Source organism: Sinocyclocheilus grahami, unplaced genomic scaffold, assembly GCF_001515645.1.
Source record: "Sinocyclocheilus grahami isolate Dianchi unplaced genomic scaffold, SAMN03320097.WGS_v1.1 scaffold399.1, whole genome shotgun sequence".
In the NCBI taxonomy this organism is placed as follows: Eukaryota; Metazoa; Chordata; class Actinopteri; order Cypriniformes; family Cyprinidae; genus Sinocyclocheilus; species Sinocyclocheilus grahami.
The window spans coordinates 544,747-572,517 of NW_015505578.1; the positions used below are offsets into that span (position 1 = coordinate 544,747).

The 27,771-nt window shown below is 37.6% G+C and overlaps 1 protein-coding gene across 6 annotated transcripts; it reads left to right on the top strand.

Annotated features, from left to right (window-relative positions):
* ampd2b (adenosine monophosphate deaminase 2b) lies at positions 1–27,652 on the top strand. 6 transcript variants are annotated; one of them, XM_016231790.1, is made up of 19 exons: positions 1–259; positions 13,810–13,934; positions 14,034–14,164; positions 18,005–18,073; positions 18,155–18,263; positions 19,522–19,711; positions 20,476–20,602; positions 20,785–20,874; positions 21,230–21,359; positions 21,453–21,647; positions 22,780–22,911; positions 23,007–23,170; positions 23,805–23,931; positions 24,324–24,487; positions 24,678–24,798; positions 25,135–25,308; positions 25,420–25,530; positions 26,883–27,128; positions 27,358–27,652. In XM_016231790.1, the coding sequence occupies exons 1-18, from the start codon at positions 181–183 to the stop codon at positions 27,087–27,089; spliced, it is 2,445 nt and encodes an 814-aa protein (XP_016087276.1). In that variant the 5' UTR covers positions 1–180; the 3' UTR covers positions 27,090–27,128; positions 27,358–27,652. The 6 variants fall into 6 exon arrangements, with proteins under 6 accessions (XP_016087276.1, XP_016087277.1, XP_016087273.1 ...); XM_016231791.1 differs by having other exon boundaries at positions 13,813–13,934; XM_016231787.1 differs by lacking the exon at positions 1–259 and adding an exon at positions 6,674–6,779.
* The last annotated feature ends 119 nt before the right edge of the window (positions 27,653–27,771 follow it).

Genomic DNA, 27,771 nt, shown 5'->3' on the forward strand with positions numbered 1-27,771 from the left:
GAGCCAGTTCCCCCACTGCAGCATCCGAAGAGCAGGGATCTCTCTTTCACACACACAAACTGAACATCCTCCTTACTGCAATCAAAGCCCCTCTGGACCGAGTGCGTGCCCCCCTGCTAGGAATCCTCAGTGTCTTAATCAACCAGTGTTTTGTCCATCTCTAGTGAATCTCAAGCCAAAATGTCTTCTAAGCTGCCTTCAGGCAAACCCACGTCCCCTTTCAGGAAGAGAGGCAGCCTGCAGTACACAGCCAGTGGAGGTAAGTGTGTTTGTTCAAAAACCATATGGATTTATAAAAGTGTGTGTGCGCGCGTGTGTGTGTGAGAGAGAGAGAGAGAGAGAGAGTGCGGTACAAATTTAATGGAAACGGAGAACAGAATGTGTCATTATGTGCACATTTGTACATGTACATTTTATATATTCAACATATTTACATGTAAGTTCCTTCTCACATTGGACTCTTATATGCCAGTTGTTCAGGAGAGTTTCTGTAATCCAGCTTCCGTATAATGTAGAAACTTTTATACCTGTTGATATAAGGAAAACTGTTGCAGCCTTTCAAGACTATGTTCTTTTTTCTGTCTCGCTCTCTTTCTTATGCATCCCAGAAGAGCTAAAACTAATACTTTACATGAATGTTTTTCTCTTTGAAATGGAATAATGGCTTCTGGGTCTGTATTTGATATTTCTCTGATGAGCAGAAAGAGGAAGTTATGTATTACACATCATTTTCTTAGCCATAATCACATTGGCAGTAGGCCTATACTTAGCTGATTGTGTTTGCGACCACAACGCCTGAATTCCTGAATAAATTCATCCAGATAATGTTCCTGATTCAATTGCAAGAAAGCCAGATGAGGCAAATCAAACATGCACCAGTTACGGTCTAGACTACATCCATAAAATGCATGCAGCACATTGTCTGTGGTCAGGCCAGCATTGCGTAAGGCTTACATAAGATCCGATCCAAAAACCACTTCACACCTCTCTCCTGCAGAAAAACTGTCTCTCTCTCTCTCGCTAAAAAAACAAACGATTTTGTCTCGGGCTAGCAGCACTTACGGTCTAGACTACATCCATAAAATGCATGCAGCACATTGTCTGTGGTCAGGCCAGCATTGCGTAAGGCTTACATAAGATCCGATCCAAAAACCACTTCACACCTCTCTCTCTCTCTCTCTCTCTCTCTCTCTCTCTCTCGCAGAAAAACTGTGATTTTATCCCGTGCTAGAAGCACAAACACATTACTTAGGTGTAGCATGTATTCATTAGACATTTGTGCCTCTGATGTTGTGGTTAAAACCTGAAACAGTGTTGTGGAAAGTGCATTTATCTCTGGCTGAGTACAAAACCAGACTCATTTGACTTTCGGGAGCCTAAGGCAGGAAATATTATGAAAAAGCATCTTCGCCACAGAGATGGAGAAATTAAATGAGCGTAGAGGTTTGGCATGTGGCATATTGCTGCTGTCTTTAAAAAAGATGCAAAATTGAAACCACACAGTTCCAGACAACCAGTTACAGTCAAATAGGTACAAAAACAGTTCTCTTTCTCTCTCACACGCACACATGCAGCAATAAATTATAGCCAGTGCTTTGCTTGAAATGAAAAATCCTTTAAACAGTGTTTTTAGAGACACAGCAACATGCAATATTTAAAATTCCTCTCGCATTTCAGCAGCAATCAAGTGTCTGATTACTGAAAACCTGCGTGCTCTTTTACTGTGGCTCATTCTTGACATGTTAATGGACTCTTAATATGCAAATACATGGTATGATTTGAAAGAAAGACCTCAGAAAAAAAGATGGGTAAATGTTCCATTTTGTTTCTTTATCATAATTCTTTATATATATATATATGTGTGTGTGTGTATGTGTATGTATATATTTGAAGGTTATATTCCACTACATTTGGACTTTTAAGTAATCAGTCAAAATACTGACTGATATGTAGTAAAAAATATTTTTTTATTTTTGTATTAGGCATAATTATTCATTATCATATTGACCACAATTCTACATAGGTTTTTTTATTCTTACAGATTTCATAGAACTACAGCATCATGGAAAATTAAGCAAACATGTTTCTTTGCATTTACCTTACATTTTAGAGGCTCTATTAACATACCTAGTATAACCTTTGACTAACATTCAGTTTAACCCCCCAGCAGTCAATGTATAATGATATTGCTGTTTGTTTTGATTATATTTATCACCACACCACTACCTGATGAGTGTTTCGCCATGAGTCACTTGAGGTCTGTACACAGAGCTCTTCCTGTTATGTCACTTGGGACCCTGTCTGTGTTACATTATGTTCGCTCAAATGTTTCATAACCTTCTCACTTTTTTTCCTCTGATCATTAAGGATGGAAAAGATAAGGCTGACCTGATTGACTGTGATTACTTAAAACTATTCTTAAAGGCACAAATGTTAGTGTGCAACCAATTTGTTCTCCTCTTTGTAGAGTTAAGATGAGAATTTTAGTGGTATAACTTGGTCATAGTTCATGTTTCAGCCTCCAGCTTTCTGTATCCCGCACATTACATGTTGCTACACTTTAAACTTTGACCCCTGTGGCGCCTCCCTTTGCCTTCAGTGTGGTATGGAAGAGGAGGGATTCTTTAAAGGAGCCCTTTTACTGCCTCCCCCTCAGCCACCATATTGCTACTATTTAGAGTTGTTTTTTCCAAATCCACCCAACCCTTTACTTCCCAAGATTCCCAGGGACTTCACTGATGAGGTAGGAAGTTTATGGGTTCTTAAAGACTCTTGTGCTTTTACAAAAGGGTAGTTAGACTCTTATTATGTGTATATAGGTGTATATGTACTTGTGTAAATTGTTTGTGGATTGAATTAAGACAGTAGTTGTGGAAGTTGAAAGAATGAGGTTTTCTATGATCGTGAAATCCAAAGAACAAACAGTTTTACTGTTGTCCACTAGATGGAACTAGCAAGACATGTTTCCAAGCAAGCATACTTCATGCTCACTATACAATATTCATTTGCTTTATCTCAAGATTTTAAATATGCTTTTTAAAGTTTTTTCCCTGCTTCTGTTTGTTTTCTTAGAGTGTTCTTATCTACTGTACAATTTAAAGTAAAAAAGGCTTATCCCTTTAATGCATTAGGTTCTTAATACATTAAATGTAAATTTATATTAGTGTATATGGACATCAACATTAATCTTATTAAGACTGATATAAAAGTAGTGTTCATTGTTAGTTCATTTTTAACTAACTCTAACAATCGTTGTGGGGCAGTCGCGGCCTAATGGATAGAGAGTTGGACTTGTAACCATAGGCGTAGCTTGACGTTTGAGCTTGGGGGGGCCAAACTGAACCGGTGGATTTGGTCAGACGTACTTTTAAACACATTTTAGTTTTGCTATAGTAAATCTACATATTCACATTCACATAGAGCACATTAAACTTAGCAATAAACACGTTTAAACCTGTCTGTCAAAACGATCTCAATGGAGGCTTTAATTAAGCAAATCAAGGAGTGAATTACTCATCCACTGTTTTTAAAACAGACATTTGTTGGGCTTGATTAAGTTAATGCACAATGAGTCTTACTGAATAGACGATAAACAGTTTATATTCTAAAATCTATTTAAAGGTTGTGTTCTGTGAAAATTAAATAACATTTGGATGTAAACGGTCGGCATAAAAGTAGTGTGCGGCTAAACCGGCTGCGTCCTGTGGATCACCTTTATCTGATTGTCTGGGTCCGGAATCATTAAGCACGGCATTAATATCGTCATCTGAGTTTTTGGTTGTCTCCAGATTTCTCTGCAGTTCGTGTATGTTGTTAAAAACGCGGAACATCATTTTATTCCACACAACAGGCAAGCATTACCTAAGTCTATTATCCACCAAAATGCAGATTCGTCATGTGACAATTCTTACGCAAATGAGATTGAGAGGAGACGTTAAGTTTGTTTTGATTTATTAATTTACTTACAACAACACGTGTTACGTGTTAACTTTTACATTTATTATTAATTACATTATATGCATTTTTACTTCATAGAAAAACTTTATAAATAAATATTTAGTAAAATTCTTAAATCGCTATGGGGGGGCCTACGCCCATGCTTGTAACCCGAAGGTTGCGGGGTCAAATCTCAGGTCTGGCAGGGATTGTAGGTAGGGGGCTCTCTCCACCCTCAATACCATGAATGAGGTGAGACCCTTGAGCAAGGCACCGAACCCCCAACTGCTCCCCGGGCGCCGCAGCATTGGTTGCCCACTGCTCCGGGTGTGTGTTCACGGTATGTGTGTGCATGTTTGTTCACTACTCAATGCTGTGTGTGTGCACTTGGATGGGTTAAATGCAAAGCACAAATTCCAAGTTGGCCACACGTCACGTGACACCTTTCCTTTCCAATATATACAGTGCCTTGCAAAAGTATTCAAAGACATTCATTTTCATGTTTTATATTTTATATTGATGACTGCTTTAAATTCCTTTTATCCACATCAATCTACACTCCAAACACCATAATGACAAAGCAAATAACAGCAAATAATCTTTGAAAATTTATTAAAAATAAAAAAACTTGAATAAGTCCATTGCATAAGTATTCATACATTATCTGGGACATTTGAAATTTAGCTCAGGAGCATTCATTTTGCTTGTAAATGATACCACATTTTGAGTGAAGCTAATCTGTGGCAAATTCAATTGAATGGGTATGATTTGGAAAGGCACATGCATCTTAATAAAAGGTCTAACAGCTAAAAATGCATATTAGAGCAAAGACCAAGCCCTGAGGTCAAAAAACTCTCTGTAGAGCTCAGAGACAGGATTGCATCAAACCACACATCTGGGGAAAAGTTCTGAAAAAATTGTGCTGCATTGAAGGTTCACAGAAGCATGTAGCCTCCATTATCCATAATGGAAGACGTTTGAAACAACCAGGACTCTTCCTAGAGCTGGCCTCCTGGCCAAACTGAGCAATTGATGGAGAAGGGCTTTGGTTAGAGTGGTGACCAAGAACCTGATGGTCACTCTAGTTGAGCTCCATAATCAAATGTGGAGACAGGAGAAACCTACAGAAGGACAAGCATCGCTGCAACACTCCACCAATCTGTGCTTTATGCCGCTGTGGCCAGACTCAATATTCTCCTCAGTGAAGACACGAAAAACACACTTGGAATTTGCAAAAAAAGCACCTAAAGGACCCCCAGACTGTGAGAAACAAGATTATCTGGTCTGATGACCCTCAATTCCAACTTCCAAGCATCGTGATTGAAGGAAACCAGCTCTGCTCATCACCTGCAGAGTACCATCCCAAAAGTAAAGTGTGCTGGAAGCAGCCTCATGCTGTGGGGCTGTTTTTCAGTGGCAGGGACTGGGGGACTCGTCAGAGTAAAAGAAAAGCTCAATGCACCAAAATATAGAGATAGCCTTAATGAAAACCTAGTTCAGAGCATTCAGAACCTCAGACTGGGCTGAAGGTTCTCCTACCAAGAGGACAATGACCCTAAGCACACAGCAAGAGTGGCTTATAGACAACTCTGTGAATGTCCTTGAGTGGCTCAGCCACAGCCTGGGATTGAACCCAATCAAATATTTCTGGAGAAACCTGAAAATGTGTGTCTGCCCCCATCCAACCTGACAGAGCTTGAGAGGTGAACAGGTGAGGTGAAGAATGGCAGATAATTGCCAAAGCTTGTCGCTGTCGCATCATACCCAAAAATACTTGAGGCAGTAAAGGTGCTTGAGCTAAGTACTGAGTTGAATACTTATGCAATGTACTTTTTTCAGTTTTTAATTATTTTATATATATATATATAAATTTACAACGTTGTGACAGTTCTGTTTTTGCTTTGCCATTATGGTGTATGAAGTGTAGATTGATGTGGGGGAAAAAGTAATTTAAAGCAGTTTAACATAAGGCTGCAACACGACAAAACGTGAAAAAAGGCACGGTATAGGTGGATGTTTATTTTATTTTTTGTTTTATTTTATATTTATTTCCCCCAAACAAAGGCCTTCAATCACAGGAAAAAATAAAAGTAATTGGTCTCCAGAGGCTCACAAAAACCTCATCAGTGCAATCTTTGTCTCTTTTTCTCTCTCTGATGTTTCCATCAAAGCCCTTTTCCTCTAAAAGAGGAGCAGGATTCTGGGATGCTATTGTTCCCTCTGATTAAACAGCTTCAGATGATCAGAAATACCGCTCAAACCCTCTGGATACAAGAGCAGAATCATTTACACTCTATATGGGTTTAAGCGACAAAGCAGATTACACCATTCATCCACAGTAATGCTCATCTCAATATTCTGTTGACAGTGATGGTTTGGTGACAGCTCCAGTATAATGACAAACCCATTATCTTGATGACTGTTTAAATTGGCCAGACCTTCTATCAGTCTCGTCGTCCAATACTAGTTTCTTATTCTGTTAACAAAAAAAAAACAAAAAAATCTGCGATGACCTCTATTTCAGCTTCCAATGGAGTCTCTCTTTCTCTGTCCCTTTCTCAAAATATCCTCCAGCGTTTTCGCATGCACTGCAGTCTAACGCGTCACGGAGGTGAAGGACAGGGGGGTGTAGAGAGACACCGTCTAGCCCACTCTGTCACAGAGACAGCAGTGATGCTGTTGAGCTCCCCTGCCCCTGAAGACCAGGTGGTACGGTCCAGACATGTGTCAGGGATATTTAAACCAGAGGGGGATGACAGTGGCTATAGTCCAGACAGCTGGCAGGACCCAGGAAGAGGAGGGAGGGGAGAGTGGATGCTTCGGCTGCATCAGCTCTGTTTACTGTATGTATGTATGTGGGACAGATTGAATCATAAGACAATGTGTGTGTGTGTGTGTGTGTGTGTGTGAGTGAGTGAGTGAGTGACTGAGTGAGTGAGTGAGTTGGTGACAGCTCCAGTATAATGACAAACCCATTATCTTGATGACTGTTTAAATTGGCCAGACCTTCTATCAGTCTCGTCGTCCAATACTAGTTTCTTATTCTGTTAACAAAAAAAAAACAAAAAAATCTGCGATGACCTCTATTTCAGCTTCCAATGGAGTCTCTCTTTCTCTGTCCCTTTCTCAAAATATCCTCCAGCGTTTTCGCATGCACTGCAGTCTAACGCGTCACGGAGGTGAAGGACAGGGGGGTGTAGAGAGACACCGTCTAGCCCACTCTGTCACAGAGACAGCAGTGATGCTGTTGAGCTCCCCTGCCCCTGAAGACCAGGTGGTACGGTCCAGACATGTGTCAGGGATATTTAAACCAGAGGGGGATGACAGTGGCTATAGTCCAGACAGCTGGCAGGACCCAGGAAGAGGAGGGAGGGGAGAGTGGATGCTTCGGCTGCATCAGCTCTGTTTACTGTATGTATGTATGTGGGACAGATTGAATCATAAGACAATGTGTGTGTGTGTGTGTGTGTGTGTGTGAGTGAGTGAGTGAGTGACTGAGTGAGTGAGTGAGTGAGTGAGTGAGTGAGTGAATGAATGACAGGCATGCTTTGCTATAGATGTGTGTTGGTTTAGAAAGTGTAGCTTTGTGTTTGCTACATGTTCTTTCTGTCTCTCTTCTTTTATTCTGTCTGCCTTTTCTGACCTGTTTTAGGAGGTTTCCAGCAATAGTTTGCCTGTATCCTTTCATGTGAGATGTTTATGTCCTATGCCTTTTCATTCTGTTTCTCTCCATCTCTAAGCTCTCAGCTGTGTTGCTGTCAGCTCATGTTTTTCCCTTGGTAGTCTTGCACTTGTGTGTGTGTGTGTGTGTGTGTGTGTGTGTGTGGATATATTGATTGTCCTCAGTATTGTCCTGTTTTGAAGGTGTTGTGGTCAGCATTGTGTTTCACAGGTGACAGATTAAGTGGACCGTTGAAGGAGTAGTAGCTGCTTGGATGTGTTTTGTGTATGAGATTGTGTCTGTTTAAAGGAAAAGAGGTTATGAGGCCTCCAAACCCTACTGGGAAATCCAGTTTAAGCTGGTCGATGTGTTTTGGTTTCTAATAGGTCCACACTGGTGGTTTAGCATGACCAGTTAGAAACTAGCTACCGTGTTCCAAAGCACAGGAAACACATGGACAGGAGTTTATTATTCTAAATGGAACACTGCAAGCTATAGTTGTAGTCATGTGATTTCACATAAACCTTGAATGTGTTTCATATTTCTATCTTCTCTGCCAGTTCCAGTTTAATTTACACCTGTCTTGTAGGGTCATGTCAGGTGTTAAGTGAGTGAACAAAGGGATGTGACATTAGGTTGCCATGGTGACAGTGACTGGCCCTGATTGGAGTTAGTGAGGTAACTGTAGTCCTCAGTGTGGCTCGGTTTTGCTCAGGATTTCATGAAGTATGTCACTGCATTAGAACCAGCTGGTAATATAAATTTAGATCACATTTTAGGTATTGTTATGCAAGACATCCCTCAGCTTCCCCAATGATGTTTGTTTGTATAGCCAATTTCTGCATTTATGGAACATACGAGATGTTTCATAATCAGAACTTTTTTTTGTTTTTGAAAGAAGCATCTTATGCTCACCAAGACTGCATTTATTTTATTAAAAATACAGTAAAAAGAGCAATATTGTGAAATATTATTACAATAAAAACTGCAATACAAAAACAGACAAGCACAGTGTACAATATAGTACAAAAAACATATTAAAATATTCTAAAGTATAATTTAGTCCTGTGGTGGCAAAGCTGAATTGTCAGCAGTCATTACTCCAGTCTTCAGCCTCACATGATCCTTCAGAAATCATTCTCATATGCTGATTTGCTGGTGAAAACAGTTGAGCTGCTTAATATTTTTGTGTAAACCTGATACATCTTTTTCAGGATTCTTTGTTGCATAGAAGGTTCAAAAGAACAGCATATATGTGAAACGGAAATCTGTTAGTGACATCTTAAATGTCTTTTTGATCAATTAAATGCATCCTTGCTGAATAACAGTAATAATTTCTTTTTAAAAAAACGTTACGGTAGTGTACATACATGATATTTGATAGAAAGCAGAATTAATTAAAATAAAATTTAATTAAAAATGAATAAAAAATGTAATTAATTTTAAAAGATAACATTTAAAAATAATAATTTAATTTTAATTTAATAATTAAAAAATAATTAATCAAATATGAAGCAGATAAATACACAAATATTACACAACTTTCAAATGAAAATGAATTTGTTGTTGAGTGGGATGGTGTCTAACTTACGAGCCTGTCAGTCGGTCTGATCTTTGACCTCATCTCCTGTGTCATATAGGGCACTGGTCATTCTAGTGTTGCTCTTATCTCTCAGCTCTAAATCTCACCACAGTGACTATTCTCCTCTCGCATTCATAAATATGTGACATTTATAGACCCTCATTCTAGAATGTTTACCATCAGAATCAATAACTCCATTACCTGTGTTGTGTAATTGCACGGTTGAATCTCATCCGTACCCAGAAGAAGTTAGCCACTCTGACCGGTTTTGAGTGTTTTTCTGCTTTGCTGTTTATGTAGTGATCCTGTGTATGAAGGGGCTGGTGGTTATGTAATGAGCATGAAACTACTAAAATAACACGCATGAGAAGATTATACACAAGCCAGTGGATATATCTGTCTCTACTTGTCTTTGCGTTGTTCTATACACACACATCATGCACATCAAAAATCCTGACAATATCTCTCTTCTTTATACTTTAGCTTTCATTTAAGGGTAAAATGTGTAGGCCGGTATCGTGTGGAGGTAAAAGAGAAGTGTGACAACAGAGAGTGTGATTATAAGTGTGTGAGGTTGTGTGTGCATCTCATGCTGTGTCTATCTGTGTTGTGTGCTAATGAACTGTCATTGTCATAATTAGTCAACCCATCTGGGCCTGTGAAAAGGCCACACACATTTTAGCAACGAGCTCATTTCCTGGACAATCCTGTTGTTAATTACCTTCAGTAAACTCACTGATAAGTATGTTGCACATTAACTTTGCCAGAACAGTAAAACAATGAGCAGGGCCTTATAAAGCATTGTGTAAACTGCAGTAGAATCAGGGTTAGTATAACATGACTCCATTCCGGCAACTATGGGCCACATCCGCTGATACCAAACTTTAAATTATTCAGTTCTGCTACTCTCGTTTGTGTTTGAGCGCTGTGGATAATTACACGGCAGTGGTTCGTAATTAGTTCTTGAGTCTAAGCAGGCGGATGGCAATTCCTACTTTCCGCGGGGAGAATGCGTGCATTACGTCAAATGCCATTGTTATAACAAAGTGGTTGTTATTAAGGTTATGAATAGGAATCATGGTAAAGCTCTAGAAAAATTTACGTTTCACATTTACGTTTTGCTTCTCGATTGAATTTATTTTAACAATGGTTATTTTTAAGTAGGTTAAGGTATTTTTTTGCTAAATAATATATATTTTTTTCAATGTAGTGCAGTGTCTGTACAATCCAGTGTTGAGGAAGTCATTTGGTTTCATTTATATGAGTAATTCATTAAGGGTAAAGCTGTAAAGCCAGGAGATCAAAATAACAGCGATTGACAAGCACACACATTCATACAGATTAAGAACTATACTGCAAGGGATTTAAACTACGAGAGTACTGTAAGTGATTATGCTGCTACAATAAAAAGTGCTTCCATAGACAAAAAAAAAACCTTATGTTAAGCGTAGCTTTTCATGATGATGGATTTCTCTCAGGCTTAAAATGGGAAGTTTCTGCTCTTAGTAAAACAGTGATGAATATGTCAATATACCAACTGCTGAGCTCATCACATGATCTCAGCTACTACTGTATCTGCATTAGTTTTGCAAACTGTTTTTGAGATTCTGCTGTGCTTTCACAGTGGGACGAGATGTCCAGTTCTCTGCAGTGCAGGGGCTAGACATGGTTGCTTAATTATTTATCAGGCTTATGAATATTTGATCAAGCGTCCGAGTTTAGGAAGATTGATATCACTCACGGGAACTATGGAACTCGAGCAGAAGGGTCGAGCTTCACTCACAGCAAAGTGAAAGTGTTGAAAGCATTTGTTTGTGAAGCACAATATTGTGATCAGTGTTGGGGGTAGTAACACATTACAAGTTACATAATCAGATCACTTTTTTAAAGTAACTAGTAAAGTAACGCATTACTTTTTAATTTAGAAGGAAATATCTGAGTTACTTTTTCAAATAAGTAACTCCAGTTACTTTGTTTCCCATGTATTGACTGACAACTCTCGTGTTGCCATGTTGAGAGAAATTGTGAGTAAGTGCATAGGCGTTGTGTGCACTGTGTGAACATGATGCTTACTGTAGTTCTAGACTAAATATGAACATGTATTTGCTTATCTCACCTGCACAAAAACAGATTCTGTATTCCTCAAAATGAATAAAAGCAGTCAAATGCAAACTCGAATATTACACAAACAAGACAAATATCATTCATTAATCCCATTTTATTAACCCATGTCTTTGCTACTGAACTTCGATGATCAAATTCAACCACACTAAGCAAAAAATGACACATTTGTGTTTCATTTTTGTTATTGCTGAATCGTGTTGAACTTTCTTCTTCTGCATCATATTCTTCATGCAATTTGTTTGAGCTGTGCTACTGTACAAACATGAATTGACATGAATTTACATTTCCTTCAGCCTGAGGCGTATTCATTTCACTTTTGTTGTGAAAGGGCTTTTACATTTGTAAAAGAATAACTTTTTTATATTAAAAACAAAGCCCGGCCCAGATTTTAAAAGTAACTCGAAAGTCACGTAACGCATTACTTTCTATAAAAAGTAATTAGTTACTTTTTTAGGGAGTAATGCAATATTGTAATGCATTACTTTTAAAAGTATCTTTCCGCAACACTGATTGTGATATTAAAATATTTCTGATCTGTGAGAATCTTCTTTAAATATGAAAGCTAGGGATGCACCGATATGAAAATTTTGGCCGATACCGATAACCGATTATTCTTTATTTTTGAAAGCCGATAACCGATATGTTAGCCGATAAATCTATATCCAAATTGTTATATACTTTTTGAGAGCCTGATTACAAAAAAGGTCTCATCATTAAAAGCCACATCCCAAACACTTCAACATAAGCAGCCTAGTTTGAACGGTGTACGTTTTAAAAATATTTTTACTCTCCCATTACCAAATTTAGTCATAAAAAAGTCTTACAACAATATACCAACTGCTGAGCTCATCACATGATCTCAGCTACTACTGTATCTGCATTAGTTTTGCAAACTGTTTTTGAGATTCTGCTGTGCTTTCACAGTGGGACGAGATGTCCAGTTCTCTGCAGTGCAGGGGCTAGACATGGTTGCTTAATTATTTATCAGGCTTATGAATATTTGATCAAGCGTCCGAGTTTAGGAAGATTGATATCACTCACGGGAACTATGGAACTCGAGCAGAAGGGTCGAGCTTCACTCACAGCAAAGTGAAAGTGTTGAAAGCATTTGTTTGTGAAGCACAATATTGTGATCAGTGTTGGGGGTAGTAACACATTACAAGTTACATAATCAGATCACTTTTTTAAAGTAACTAGTAAAGTAACGCATTACTTTTTAATTTAGAAGGAAATATCTGAGTTACTTTTTCAAATAAGTAACTCCAGTTACTTTGTTTCCCATGTATTGACTGACAACTCTCGTGTTGCCATGTTGAGAGAAATTGTGAGTAAGTGCATAGGCGTTGTGTGCACTGTGTGAACATGATGCTTACTGTAGTTCTAGACTAAATATGAACATGTATTTGCTTATCTCACCTGCACAAAAACAGATTCTGTATTCCTCAAAATGAATAAAAGCAGTCAAATGCAAACTCGAATATTACACAAACAAGACAAATATCATTCATTAATCCCATTTTATGAACCCATGTCTTTGCTACTGAACTTCGATGGTCAAATTCAACCACACTAAGCAAAAAATGACACATTTGTGTTTCATTTTTGTTATTGCTGAATCGTGTTGAACTTTCTTCTTCTGCATCATATTCTTCATGCAATTTGTTTGAGCTGTGCTACTGTACAAACATGAATTGACATGAATTTACATTTCCTTCAGCCTGAGGCGTATTCATTTCACTTTTGTTGTGAAAGGGCTTTTACATTTGTAAAAGAATAACTTTTTTATATTAAAAACAAAGCCCGGCCCAGATTTTAAAAGTAACTCGAAAGTCACGTAACGCATTACTTTCTATAAAAAGTAATTAGTTACTTTTTTAGGGAGTAATGCAATATTGTAATGCATTACTTTTAAAAGTATCTTTCCGCAACACTGATTGTGATATTAAAATATTTCTGATCTGTGAGAATCTTCTTTAAATATGAAAGCAAAATCATATTTAATCATACTTTGGCTTACACTATACTGGAAAAAATCATTCAGTATTTTGGTCTTGTTTTCTTGTGAAAATATCTATAGATCCTTAGTTAAAATATTAAATAAAATGTTATCTTAATTATTTATGCTTAAAAAATTATTCCCAATATGATTTTATTTTAACTGTATTTTAATCAAATAAATGCAGTCATGGTGAGCATAACGAACTATTTAAAAAAAGATGTTTGGATATTAATTGCAGTGACTTTTTTACAGTGTATAAATGCTATAATTTGAGTGGGCACTAGAAGTATTTGGTCTATAATTGCTAAGTTAAGTGGGCATACTAACACTGAGGCCAGCACACTCCCGTGTCAAAAATAAATGTCCTCCCACCTAAATGCTCCATTGTTTGGTGAGACAAACAGTTGTGGATCTTCAGCAGCTTTCTGACCCTGCCTTTCTCTAGAAATGAAAACCAGTCATGCCATCTCTGTTGAAGTAAAGATCTCTTTCTCATGATCCTCCTAGTAGATCTCCGTGTTGGCCGACACCTCCTCACATCCCAGTATTCTTTGCCTGGCAACCCTGTAACCAAGCACGGCCACATTGACCTGCGCACATCCATGGATGGCAAATACAAAGAGATTGCGGAGGTAAACAAAGCAGCAATCACAATAATCACGATGCTTGAATGCATTTTTGGTGTTTGTTTCTGCTGTTATGTAAATGTGTGCTTAATTGTGTGTGTTTAGGAGCTGTTCTCCCGCAGCCTGGCAGAGAGTGAGATGCGGAGCGCTCCATATGAGTTCCCTGAGGAGAGCCCTATTGAGCAGCTGGAGGAGAGGCGGCAGCGACTGGAGCGGCAAATCAGCCAGGATATCAAGTACTGCATCCCATCATTCATCATCAATTTTCCTTAACCCACAATTCTCTGTTCCTAAAGCCAGATGGCCAACAAACTTTTAATGTCAAAATAAAACTGAATGCTTGTAAAGCTAGTCAACCAACGGATGTACACTTGCTAGTTAAAGGGATAGTTCACCCAAAAATGAAAATTACCTCATGATTTACCCTCAAGCCATCCTAGGTGTATTTGACTTTCTTCTTTCAGATGAATACAATCAGTTATATATACAAAAAATATCCTGGCTCTTCCGAGCTTTATAATGGCAGTGAATGGCTGTTGATAATTTGAAGTTCAGTAAAGTGCATCCATCCATCATAAAAAGTACTCCACACTGCTCCGGGGGTTAATAAAGGCCTTCTGAAGCGAATAAATGCACTTTTGTAAGACAAATATCCATATTTAAAACTGTCGTACACTAGAGTATAGTTCCAGAGGATGACATGGGTGTAGTGTAAGCTCTGGTGAGAATATGCTAGAACCAAGTTTTGTTTACAGCAAAGGAAAACCAGTCTCCTTGTGGCTTATATCGAAATCCTCCGACATTTTTCTTTACAAAACCTCATTTTGTACTTCTAATTCTTGACTGGTTTGTTTTGGTCTATCCTTTGCACTTCCGTGTTCATCACTGCATTCACCTACCTCATCCGCTGGAACGCTATACTCTCTTGTGAACGCGCATATGACAGTTAGCGGAAGCTAGAGATTATGGTTTATAAAGTTTTAAATATGGATATTTTTCTTACACAAACACACCGATTTCACTATTTTCACTATTTATATATATATATAAAAATCTGATTGTATTCCTCATTCCCAGGATGGCTTGAGAGTGAGTAAATCATAAGTTAATTTTCATTTTAGGGTGAAGTATCCCTTTAACCTACACTACCATTCAAAAGTTAGTGGTCAGTAAGATTTTATATATACTGAATACTTTCCGTACCTACTGTATATATATATATATATATATATGTATGTATGTATTTTTAAAGGGGTCATCGGATGCGAAATGCTCTTTTACATGTTGTTTGAACATAAATCTGTGTTGGCGGTGTGTGTACACAATCACCCTATAATTATAAAAATCCACTCAGTGTTTTTTTTAAATAAAATAATTACCCCTTTCTCAAATCAAGCCGTTCTCAGCTTCTTGTCTGTGTGACATCACACAAACCCAGGCCCTCCCACGATAGTTGATTGACACTAGCATTTCAGCACAGACTGGACTGGTGTCTTACCTTAGACCCGCCCTGAGTGAGCTGTCAACAGTCCGCTATTGTTTCGACGCCAGAGCAGATGTAGACAACAATGACTCCTAAGCCATTGAAGTGTTTTTTTGGTGGATGTAATAATGAACATAGCAGTCGTCATTTACTACCGACATCTGAGCCGCTGAAGACACAGTGGATTACATTATTTCTGAAGGGAATGTGCCCCCGATCTACATAAATGCGTCAGTGTATTCGTGATCCAGCTTCACCTACAGAAGAAGTGAGTATAAAGTTTTTTTTAATGAATCTTTGCAAATCGCCTTTCCTAATAACGTGCTAGTTAGCAAGTTTCAAGTAGTGTTGGGTCGTTCTTGAATGAATCTTTAATGTGACTCTGGAAGAACGAGTCGTCTCGGGGAGTGATTCGTTCAGTCGCGCATGCGCAACATCATATAGGTTCTGTACTGGAATTAGTCAAGTAGTTTACCTGGTTTGAGTCTTCGGGTTTTTCCGAGTCATTCGTTCATCACGTGAATATATATATATATATATATATATATGGGTATGTATGTATTTTTAAAGGGGTCATGGATGCGAAATGCTCTTTTACATGTTGTTTGAACATAAATGTGTGTTGGCGGTGTGTGTACACAATCACCCTATAATTATAAAAATCCACTCAGTGTTTTTTTTAAATAAAATAATTACCCCTTTCTCAAATCAAGCCGTTCTCAGCTTCTTGTCTGTGTGACATCACACAAACCCAGGCCCTCCCACGATAGTTGATTGACACTAGCGTTTCAGCACAGACTGGACTGGTGTCTTACCTTAGACCCGCCCTGAGTGAGCTGTCAACAGTCCGCTATTGTTTCGACGCCAGAGCAGATGTAGACAACAATGACTCCTAAGCCATTGAAGTGTTTTTTTGGTGGATGTAATAATGAACATAGCAGTCGTCATTTACTACCGACATCTGAGCCGCTGATGACGCAGTGGATTACTTTTGTTTCTGAAGGGAATGCTCCCCCAATCTACCTAAATGTGTTTATGTTTGCACAAATCATTCGTGATCCAGCTTCACCTACAGAAGAAGTGAGTATAAAGTTTTTTTTAATGAATCTTTGCAAATCACCTTTCCTAATAACGTGCTAGTTAGCAAGTTTCAAGTAGTGTTGGGTCGTTCTTGAATGAATCTTTAATGTGACTCTGGAAGAACGAGTCGTCTCGGGGAGTGATTCGTTCAGTCGCGCATGCGCAACATCATATAGGTTCTGTACTGGAATTAGTCAAGTAGTTTACCTGGTTTGAGTCTTCGGGTTTTTCCGAGTCATTCGTTCATCACGTGACAGCCCCATAAGCTTTAACCAATGCAGTCTGAGCCGGAAAGTGAATTGATTAGTTCATCTCTCGAGTCTTCGGGTTTGAGTCGTTCATTCATTACGTGACAGCCCCGTAAGCCCAAACCTGAAGACTTGTCAGATAAGAGGTGAGGTGAGCTAATCATAGACTGAAGACCCAGGTAAACAATGAATAAATATTTTCTGTTTCTTATAGCAGTTTTGTATTGTTTGTAGTGTGATCAACGTTTGTGTAAGTAGTAGATATATTAGGGAAGTAACACGTAACATTTTAATTATATTTTGCTAAAATGAACGAAATGACTCGGAAAAAAGATTTGTTCATTTTGCTGAACGAGACTCAAAGGTCCGAGTCGGTAAAATGATCCGAACTTCCCATCACTAGTTTCAAGATGAATGCGGCTAAAGTTTACGGTCTCTCAGAGAGCATCTCGGAAGAGAGGGGCGGGGTCAGCAGAGCTCATTAGCATTTAAAGCGGCATGCAACAAAACAGCTTGCTCTGAGAAGAGCTGTTTTTGACAGGGTAAAAAGGGTGTTGTTTTACACTACCATTGAGAGATTTTAACCAAAATATGTTATAGACTTTTCATTAAGACCCTAAAGAATCATATCAACTTGTGGAAAATGGGCATCCGATGACCCCTTTAAGAAATTATTACTTTTATTTAGCAAGGACGCATTAAATGAATTAAAAGTGACAGTAAAAAAAGTAAAAGGTTAAAAAAGATTTATATTCCAAATAAAGTAATTTTGAACTTTCTATTCATCAAAACATTCAGGGAAAAAAAGTAACTCTGTTGCCACAAAAAAACTAAATTGAATAAGTATTTGCTTAAAATTCAGCATTGCCACCAAAGGAATAAATTTACATTTTAACATGTATTAAAATAGAAAACAGTTGAATATTATGATAACATTTCAGAATATTGTTGTACTGTATGTTTGATCAAACAAATGCAGCCTTTATGAGCATAACAGACTTCTTTCAAAACACTAAAAATTTTAACGACTACAAACTTTTGAATGTTAATGTAGTTAAATAACCTGCTGGGAACATCAGCATCCCATGTTGTAATCCAGCAACTGACGCACAACATACATGCTGATGTCCAACTGTACGAGTCTTTTCAGCTGGGCATGCGTCATAAATTAACTTGTGTGCCAATATTAGTCCAACATTCGATGCTCTGTATGCACATGTGACCTTTGACCCACAGTGAGTTAATTAAATGCAGTTTCTCTTGAGGTTTGAGCCTGATATCCTGCTGCGAGCCAAACAGGACTTCATGAAAACTGACAGTGCGACAGATCTGGAGTGAGTGTCTTTAAGATCATTCATGTGAGACACAGTGTTTTTAAACTAGTGTCAGCAAACTGTACCTTTACTCTATCTCAGGTATATGAAAGAACAAAGCCAGGCTCCCAAAGAACTCTATCCCGAGAGAGAGCTTGTCGTTGAGAGGGAGTATCAGAGAGTCGCCATCTCTGGAGAGGAGAAATGTGGGGTAGCAACAGCTCTGTTTTTCACTTTACTGTTTTGTTTGTTATACAAAAACAAGATGTTGTTGACAGAACTGAAGTGGACACTACAGACATTACATAAACTCCTGAGGGAGAACCAAGTTTCACACATCCACACACAAATACACAAACTCTTGAGGGAAGCATGAGGGGACTGCAACACAGCTGAGGGGTTTTCACAAGAAAAAGAGGAGCTGAAAGAGGGAAATGCAGAATGTTAATAGTAAAAAAAATAAAACATTTTAGAACTGCTTTTTACTTTTTTTCACCTAAAATTCGGTGTATCTGGAGGAGAAATGGACTTCTGCTACAACCACTATACTGTAAAACTGTCTGCTGAGAAAGGTTAGAAAGATGTAGATCGATTTAGGCAATCACACCTGCAATTTTACTGGTGTTCAAAAGATCAGCTGATACTCAGAACAACAATACAATTACAAATGTGATATTATTTTAAAATGAGTTCAATTATTAAGAAGTAAATATTCAGTAACTTTCATTTCAGTCACAATATTGGGAGTCCTTTTTTTTGTTTTGATAAAAGAAATTAGTTTTAAAGTCAAAGCATACTGCTGAGCATTCCAAGCATTTACCAGACAGACTTTAAGAAATGAGGTTTCATTTCTGAATGAATTGTTGTTTTTAAACTAATCGATTGAGTGAAAGATTCAGTGATTCACTTAAACTTGTTTTCTCCCTGAATGAAACATGCTGCTTCCATACTATATAGTATGCAGAAAACAGTACGCCAAAAGAGTAGTATTTCTGAATTCATATTGTTTTATTAAATCACCATAATCGATGGACACTTTACTATCCCATGAAGTGACGGGACAGTATTTGGCAATGACGCATCGCAACTGACACTGGTTGGACCCAAGACAGGGACATCATAGTGGATGTAGTGTGTCTAAATTTAATTCATACCCATATTCATACTTTATAGAATTCATTTTTGTAACGGTTGTGAAGTAAGTTTTAAACTAAATGTGCTACTTACCTATTAGACAGCATATGATTTTAATAGGTAGCTTCAGTGTTTTTTAATTAAATTATTAAGTGAATGAATCATTGGCCCACTCATACCTAACTGAATGAATCAGTATTGTTGAACAAATCGTTTGAGTGAATGAATCATTAACCTGCAGAAAGGGGTCACTAAAAAATCCCCACCTCTGATAGATAGATAGACAGACAGACAGACAGACAATGTTTGAGTTAGTCTTCTCTCACACACCCCAGGTTCCATTCACTGACCTGCTGGATGCTGCTAAATGTGTGGTCAAAGCTCTGTTCATCAGAGAGAAGTACATCTCTCGGTCCATGCAGAGCTTCTGCAGGACCACAACACGTTACCTGCAAGAGGAGCTAGGTGGCCAACCTCTGGACCTCAACACCTTTGAGGAGATGCCGGAGTCCTCCGTATCTGCAGGTGGGTTGAACCAGAGTTTTCTGAAGGATGTATCCTGAGGATTGATTTATGTTGAAGAACCAGAACCTTTTAGCCAGAATGTACAGTAAATGGGAAAAGTTTAAGATTGTGTTTAAATAGAGACACACTGGATTGATCTGCATTTAGGAGAGTGGAATAATTTACAGCAGAATGATTTCATGGAATTGAACTGTTAACTGAATATTAATGCCAGGTGTTTTGTTTGCAGATTCAGCATCTGTTTATGAACCACAAATGATCAGTCAAACCACAGCACTTCTGCTCATTAAAGCCATAGTCATAAAAAATTAAATTTTGTCATCATTACCTCCACAATTACAAAATATAACAAAGTGAGGAACAGAAATAAATAAATTTTTTTCATGGAAAGTCTTGACATCAGCCCTATCTCTACTTGATATGGTCATGGGAAAATAGCGACGCTCAAGTTAAGAAAGAGTTGTTCTTTTAAGTCAGATATTTCAAATTAATTTGTAAAATTAATAGAAAACCGTTATTTCAAATTGTAATAATATTTCCCAATATTACTGTTTTTTACTGTATTTTTGGTCAAATAAATGCAGGATTGGTAAGGATTAGAGACTTCTTTCAAAAGTATAAAAAAATATATACTGTATCTTACAGACCCCAAACTGTAAGTGTCATGTAAGTGTATTTATTTATTTATTTATTTTGGTGATCAATATACAGAAAACAGGACGACTGAATATATTTTTCTCTCTTATGTCATATGTTCTCCATAGATGTGACGGTCCACCCACCTGTGTCAGAAACCCACCCCTATGAGGTGCTAGACCCTGCCAGCATGCCCCCAGGTTTGGGCTACGCTTGCAAGATGTTGGATGGTGTTGTTCATGTGTACACGCAGAAGTAAGACTTCTTCCTGTTTACCCACTGACCATGTAAACATTATCAACAGTGACACATAATTTAAATATTTTTGTTTCGCTTGAAAGAATCCTTGGAATGTGGTGGTAGTTGTACTTTTTTATTTAACATTTTGTCATTCTTTTCTTTCTTTTTTTAATATCTTCTTTCATAATGTCCATCAGTTCCTCAGAGCTAGACTTGCCGTACCCAGACCTGCAGGAATACATAGCTGATATGAACATGATGATGGCGCTCATCATTAACGGGCCAGTGTAAGTTGTCCTAAACACTGTGAGGTTTGTTTCCATTCTGATGCAGCAGAGTCAGGAAAAGATGATCAAATTACTGATTGAAACCGCTCATTCTGTAAATGTGAGCTGATCCCTGAGGGCGCTCCTATGCTTGATTGATTTAAGCACTGACCTCAGTTTGAACCTGTGGATGAAATGTAAAAATAAAGCCATCCTCACTGAGATAAAGGTGTGTAATTAATTTGTAATCTGAATAATGTCACGAAGATGAAGAAGTGGAAAAGTCTGATTAAATCTGACCCCAAAAATAGCCAGAAATCGTCTGATCTGCCTTATGTTTGGCATTTGGATTCCTGATTGCATATTTTTCAAACAGGAAATCTTTCTGCTATCGCCGGCTGCAGTACCTCAGCTCCAAGTTCCAGATGCACATTCTCTTAAATGAGATGAAAGAGTTGGCAGCACAGAAGAAAGTCCCTCACCGTGATTTCTACAACATCAGGAAGGTCTGCTGTCCACACAAATATTTTGTTACATTTATTAGTGGTTGTTTGATTATTTGATCAATCACTATTGAACTTTGACATCTTGACTTTCAGGTGGACACACACATCCATGCCTCATCCTGTATGAATCAGAAGCACCTGCTGCGCTTCATTAAAAGAGCCATGAAGAAATATCCAGGTGAAATCGTGCATGTAGAACAAAGCCGAGGACAGACTCTATTAGAGGTGTTTGAGAGCATGAACCTGACGGCCTTTGACCTCAGCGTAGACACTCTGGATATGCATGCGGTAAGAACTGTAGAGGTAGTACTCCTACCATCACCAGCAATTAGACATAATAATAATAAGAAGAAGAAGAAGAAATAAACTGAATATACACTTCACTTGTGAATACACTGCTTAAAATGTTTGGGGTTGGCAAGACTTTAATATTTTTGAAAGAAATCTCTTGTTCACCAAGATTTAATTAAAACTACTGAAAAAACAGTAATGTTGTGTAATATTATTGTGTAATTATTTTATTGTATACAATAAATACAATATACAATACAATTTATTGTATAATAATTATTATTGCAATTTAATTTTTGTGATGGCAAAGCTGATTTTTCAGCATCATTATTCCAGTCTTCAGTGTCACAAGATCCTTCAGAACTCATTCTAATATGCTGATTTGGTGCTCAAGAAACATTTTTTATTATCAGTGTTGATATGTTTTTATTGAATAGAGTTCAAAAGAACAACATTCATTTAAAATAGAAATATTCCATAACATTATAAATGTCTTTGCTGTCACTTTTTATCCAATTAATGTCGTTATTTAATTTCTGTGATATTTATTTCTTCAAAAAAAAACACAACATTTTGAATAGCAGTGCTTGGTATGTTACATCTTGTTGTCTTAACAATTATTCATTAAAACATTAATAAAGTGACTATTAACAAAATATGACATAAAAGAACAGAAAACTGAAATAACACAGAACCATGAAATTGTTTTAAAAGAACTTAAAGTTAACTTGAAGTTGTTTCACAGTAGATGCCAAGGAAAATATTTAGTGGGAGTTCCAAACTTCATGAGTTTGTGTGGGATCTAGGTCACTCTCACTACAAATATGTTGCACAGAGTTGCAGATGCAGTCGCACAATCTCAGCGGGTTTACACTTAAGTGAGAACTGAATGACCTGTTGTTCTCTACTGGATGCAAACTGTGGCTCTACATGAATGCTGTACAACATTGCACACAGTTTATTGGGTCCCTAAACCATGAGAATCAAAATCTTTACTAAAAGAGATTCTTCTCTAAATTGTATGTGGGGAATAATTGGGCAACATTGAAGAAATAGTTTTGGAAGGGAAGATGAGAGGGGAAAAAAAAAAGCTTTTTTAAATATTAAAAATATTCTCTCTTTCCTGTAGGACCGTAACACATTTCACCGCTTTGATAAATTCAACTCCAAATACAACCCCATTGGAGAGTCCATCCTCCGAGAAATCTTTATCAAGACTGACAACCATGTTGAGGGGAAATACTTCGGGCACATAATCAAGGTATCTACTCCATATAATCTTTGAGTTTAACAAAACAAACATATGGTAAATTGTTTTACGCCCCCTGCTGATAGTTGTATGTTGGTGCATTTCAGGAGGTGATGGCGGACCTGGAGGAGAGCAAATATCAGAATGTGGAGCTGCGGCTCTCCATCTATGGCCGCTCACGAGATGAATGGGATAAACTGGCTCAATGGGCCATCAAACACAAAGTTTATTCAGATAATGTGCGCTGGCTGGTGCAGGTGCCCCGGTTATTGTGAGTACTTATTATTAAGATGCATCGATGTAAGGTAGCAATTTATTATCTGATGTCTACAGTAGGCCTAAATCTTTGATCAAATTAAGAAATACAAATATTTACACTCTTGTTTAAAAGTTTGGGGTCGTTAAGATTTAAAAAAAAAAATTATTAATGTTTTTTTATATGTTTTACAATTTTAAATAACTGTTTTCTATTTAAATATATTTTAAAATGTAATTTATTCCTGTGACGGCAAAGCTGAATTGTCAGAAGCCATTACTCCAGTCTTCAGTGCCGCGTGAACATTCAGAAATCATTCTAATATGCTGATTTGATGCTCAAGAAACATTTCTTATTATTAACAATGTTGTAAACTGTTGTGCTACTTAATATTTTTGTGGAAACCATGATATCTTTTTTCACTTTTGATCAATGTGTCCTTGCTGAATAAAATAATTTTTCAGACCCCAAACTTTTGAAGGGTGGTGTATATTATTATATTATTATTAAAAGCACTTTAAATTAAGCACCTAAATAAGTGGACATATTTCCAAAATGAACACAAATATTTACACTGAACATAAAATATAAAAGTGAGACTACATTAAAACCATCACTGAGGTAACAAGGTTGTTTCTTTCCTCTACAGTGATGTGTACCACACCAAAAAGCAGCTATCTAACTTCCAGGAGATGCTAGAGAACATCTTTATGCCTCTGTTTGAAGTCACAGTTAATCCCAGCAGCCACCCACAGCTGCATCTCTTTCTGGAACATGTGAGTGAACTTTTAGTAATGTAGTAAACCTTGTTTTGGTGTAAAATTATATGTAAATGTGCTTCTGAGGAGTGGAAGCATATTTGATTTCACACTCCTTTTTCCCAGTGGTTAAAGATCTGGCCTGGAAACCCATAGATTCAAACCCTTAGCTCATACATGTACAGTATTACTGTCTATATAAAAAGACTGTAAATTGCTTCATAAGGTGCTTCAGATAAGAAAGAGTCTGCCATTAAAGTTTAACCTTTGTGGTTAAATCAAACGTCCTACTTTACTCCACAAAATACATCCATCCCTATACACCCTGTGTATTAAAATTAGACTGTCAACAAGTATGATCACAGTTTCATTGTATTGGAAGACTGAATGAATGTTAATGTGCCCATTAGGTTGTGGGGTTTGATAGTGTGGATGATGAGTCCAAACCTGAGCATCACATCTTTAACCTGGACAGTCCAAAACCTGTGAACTGGACAGAGGAAGACAATCCTCCATACTCATATTATCTGTACTACATGTATGCAAATATGACTGTACTCAACCACCTGCGCAGGTATTTGATGCACCCAAGTACACATTTTCCTTACCACAATACATCATATTAATTAAGGTAAAAATGCATGTATTTTATACTGATTCCGATTTTCTTCTTTGAAAGATGGATTAAAACCAATGTGTAGGTTACTGAATTAAGATGTTTTGGCTCCAGGATTGTGGTTAAATGTCATCTCTTTCTACAACAGGCAAAGAAACTTGAATTCGTTTGTATTACGTCCACACTGTGGAGAGGCAGGGCCTATTCACCACCTTGTGTCTGGATTTATGCTGTCAGAAAATATTTCCCATGGCCTGCTTCTGAGAAAAGTAAAGAAACTTTACATACTTCCACTGAATTATGCGTGTTCCTTGTAAATCTGTTCTGCTCAGATATAAAGAATGTTCATATTTTACTTTATTTTTTTTTCTTCATGATTTTGTATCAGCCCAAGGCCATATACAAAAATAACAAATGCTTTTTGAAAGGTACCAGTATTCAACAGCCATTCAAACATTGATATCCTCTCTTCAGCTTTGACCTATAGTGAACAATATTTACATATTTTAGAGCTAATATTCTTATCTTAAGACCCACTGCAAACAGTTAAGAGCTTATCGTTCCACCCAGAGCTTTAGAGCGAGATGTTTGTGTATTTTCCTCAGGCTCCTGTACTGCAGTATCTGTATTACCTGGCTCAGATCGGCATTGCCATGTCCCCACTCAGCAACAACAGCCTTTTCCTCAGTTACCATCGAAATCCTCTGCCTGAGTACCTGTCTAGGGGCCTCATGGTGTCTTTGTCCACTGATGACCCACTGCAATTCCACTTCACAAAGGTTACAAGCCAAACTATACCATCAGATATTAAAATGGTTTTAATTACATCTGTTATTTCTTGAGTTAGGCCTGTAATGTGTTTGACCTAGTGTGTGTGTGTGGCTGTTCAGGAGCCGCTGATGGAGGAGTACAGCATCGCTGCTCAGGTGTGGAAGCTGAGCTCATGTGACATGTGTGAACTGGCCCGAAACAGTGTCCTCATGAGTGGATTTTCTCACCAGGTGCTCACATCTACACATACACCTCTGTTAGCAATGGCAGAAGTCAGTTTTGTGTTGTTTAGTAAGCTACACATTTTACTGTCACTATTTTGGTAACACTTGACTGTAAGGTTAAATTTGTTAACATTAAAGCATAAGGTACCATGGCCTAAAAATGAACCATTCTCTAAAATTTTATATTAATTTTGTTAATTTCTACATACACTACTGTTATTTTAATTAATACTTTTATTTAGCAAGGATGCATTAATTGATCATAAGTGACTTTCAAGTCGGTGCCGATAGCCTCGTGGGAGCGGGTTGACATATGGCACAGTTGTGCTTCGGGTGTCCCGAGTTTGAATCCCGCCTCGTGGACCTTTCCCGATCCTGTCCCCCTCTCTCTCCCACTCACTTTCTGTCAGATCTCTACTGTCCTATCAAGAAAAATAAAATAAAAAACGCCAAAAAAGTGACATTTAAAATATTATTCTATTTACAATAAATGCTGTTCTTTAAAAATTATATTCTTTAAGGAATCCTTTAAAAGAATGTATCACAGTTTCCACAAAAATATTAAGCAGCACAGCAACATTTGATAATAAGAAAAAAAAAAATTCTTGAGTAACAAATCAGCATAATAGAATGATTTCTGAAGGATCATGTGTCACTGAAGACTGGAGTAATGATGCTGAAATTTCAGCTTGTCATCACAGGAATAAATAAAAAACAGTTTATATTGTAATAATATTTCACAATATTACTCGTTTACTATATTTTTTGATCAAATAAATGCAGCCTTAGTGAGCATAAGAGACTTCTTTCAAAAACATTAAAAATCTTACCAAACTTTTGAATGGTGGTTCTCAACTGATGTGTCGTGTCCAACAAATTAATTATGGAAAGCAGGGAAAAATAATTCTTTATTCCTCACTGAAATGAAACTTTTAAGACTTTCCGCTTTAAAAAGGGAGGATAAAATAGTTCTCATATATCTTGTTGTTGTGGCAACCAATTTGGTTTGTGCGTCCAAACACAACAGTATATTGGCACAAGTTTATCTGTCTCTAGTCAAATTACAGTAGTTAAAAGCCAACACAAGCAGATTGCATAACATGACCTCATTCTCTAAAACCCTGACCAAAACTACAGTAAATAAAGAAAAATATGACTCAGATTACTTTACATTATATATGGCTTCTTTTGCATTGAGGATATGGCATATGGTACAATAAACAGTTTTGGCACTTTTTTTTGGTCACACTTTATGTCCAGTGCGCATCCTGAAGCCAAACCACTGATGAAGACAATTAAAATACAAGGAATCAAAGAGAAAAACATGTGATTAATGCATGCAGATGTCTTGTGTCCAGGTGAAAAGCTATTGGCTGGGGCCGCATTATCTCAAAGAGGGGCAGGAGGGCACCGACATCAGACGCACTAATGTTCCAGACATCCGAGTGGCGTACCGCTTTGAGACGCTGTGCGAGGAGCTGAATCTGATCACCCAGGCTGTGCGGTCAGAGGAGCTGGAGACGGTTGAAGAGCAGGGCTCCCTGTGCATGGGTGCCGGACGTTAGCAGTGTCATACTCTCTCAGTTATTCACCCAGTACAGAATGTGAGTGAAAGGTTGATTCAGGGAAATGTGGCACAGTCATACTGTGTTTGATTCCACTGGTGTTCAACTAATTTTTTTTTTATTCGACTCTATTTAGGTATTTGCTAGAGATATACTGTTGTTTTTTTGGTTGTGAAGTGCAGGTTTAAAGGCCTTAAAGGAATCAAAGAGAATTTGCACCAAGGAAATGCCAATGTTGTGTTTGACAAAAACACATAAACATTTTCAGAATACCAACTGGGAACACTTACAGTATGTGAACTACTAGAAGGCTCCAGATATCCAGTCAAGCATCAGGAAACCCCAGAAATCTCCCCCACTGTTACTGTGGACACTGTCCTTAACCTGCAGTCCAGCATGAAATCAGTGAAATGGTTTACACTATCATAGATTATAAACATTTGGTGTCGCTTGTACACTTGCTCTGAACACTAACAGCCATAAACATTTGTTCTTTGGCTACTGTGTGTGAGCTCAAGTACCTACGCACATCTCTGCTATGAGCCGTCAACATCCTGTTATTTTTAAATGGATTTTTATCTCCTCTATATTCTTGATTTTAACAGGTTCTGTTCTAATAAGTTTATTATTGTGATAATTATTTTATAGTGGTTGTATCCTTTGTCATTTGGCCATTTTTATG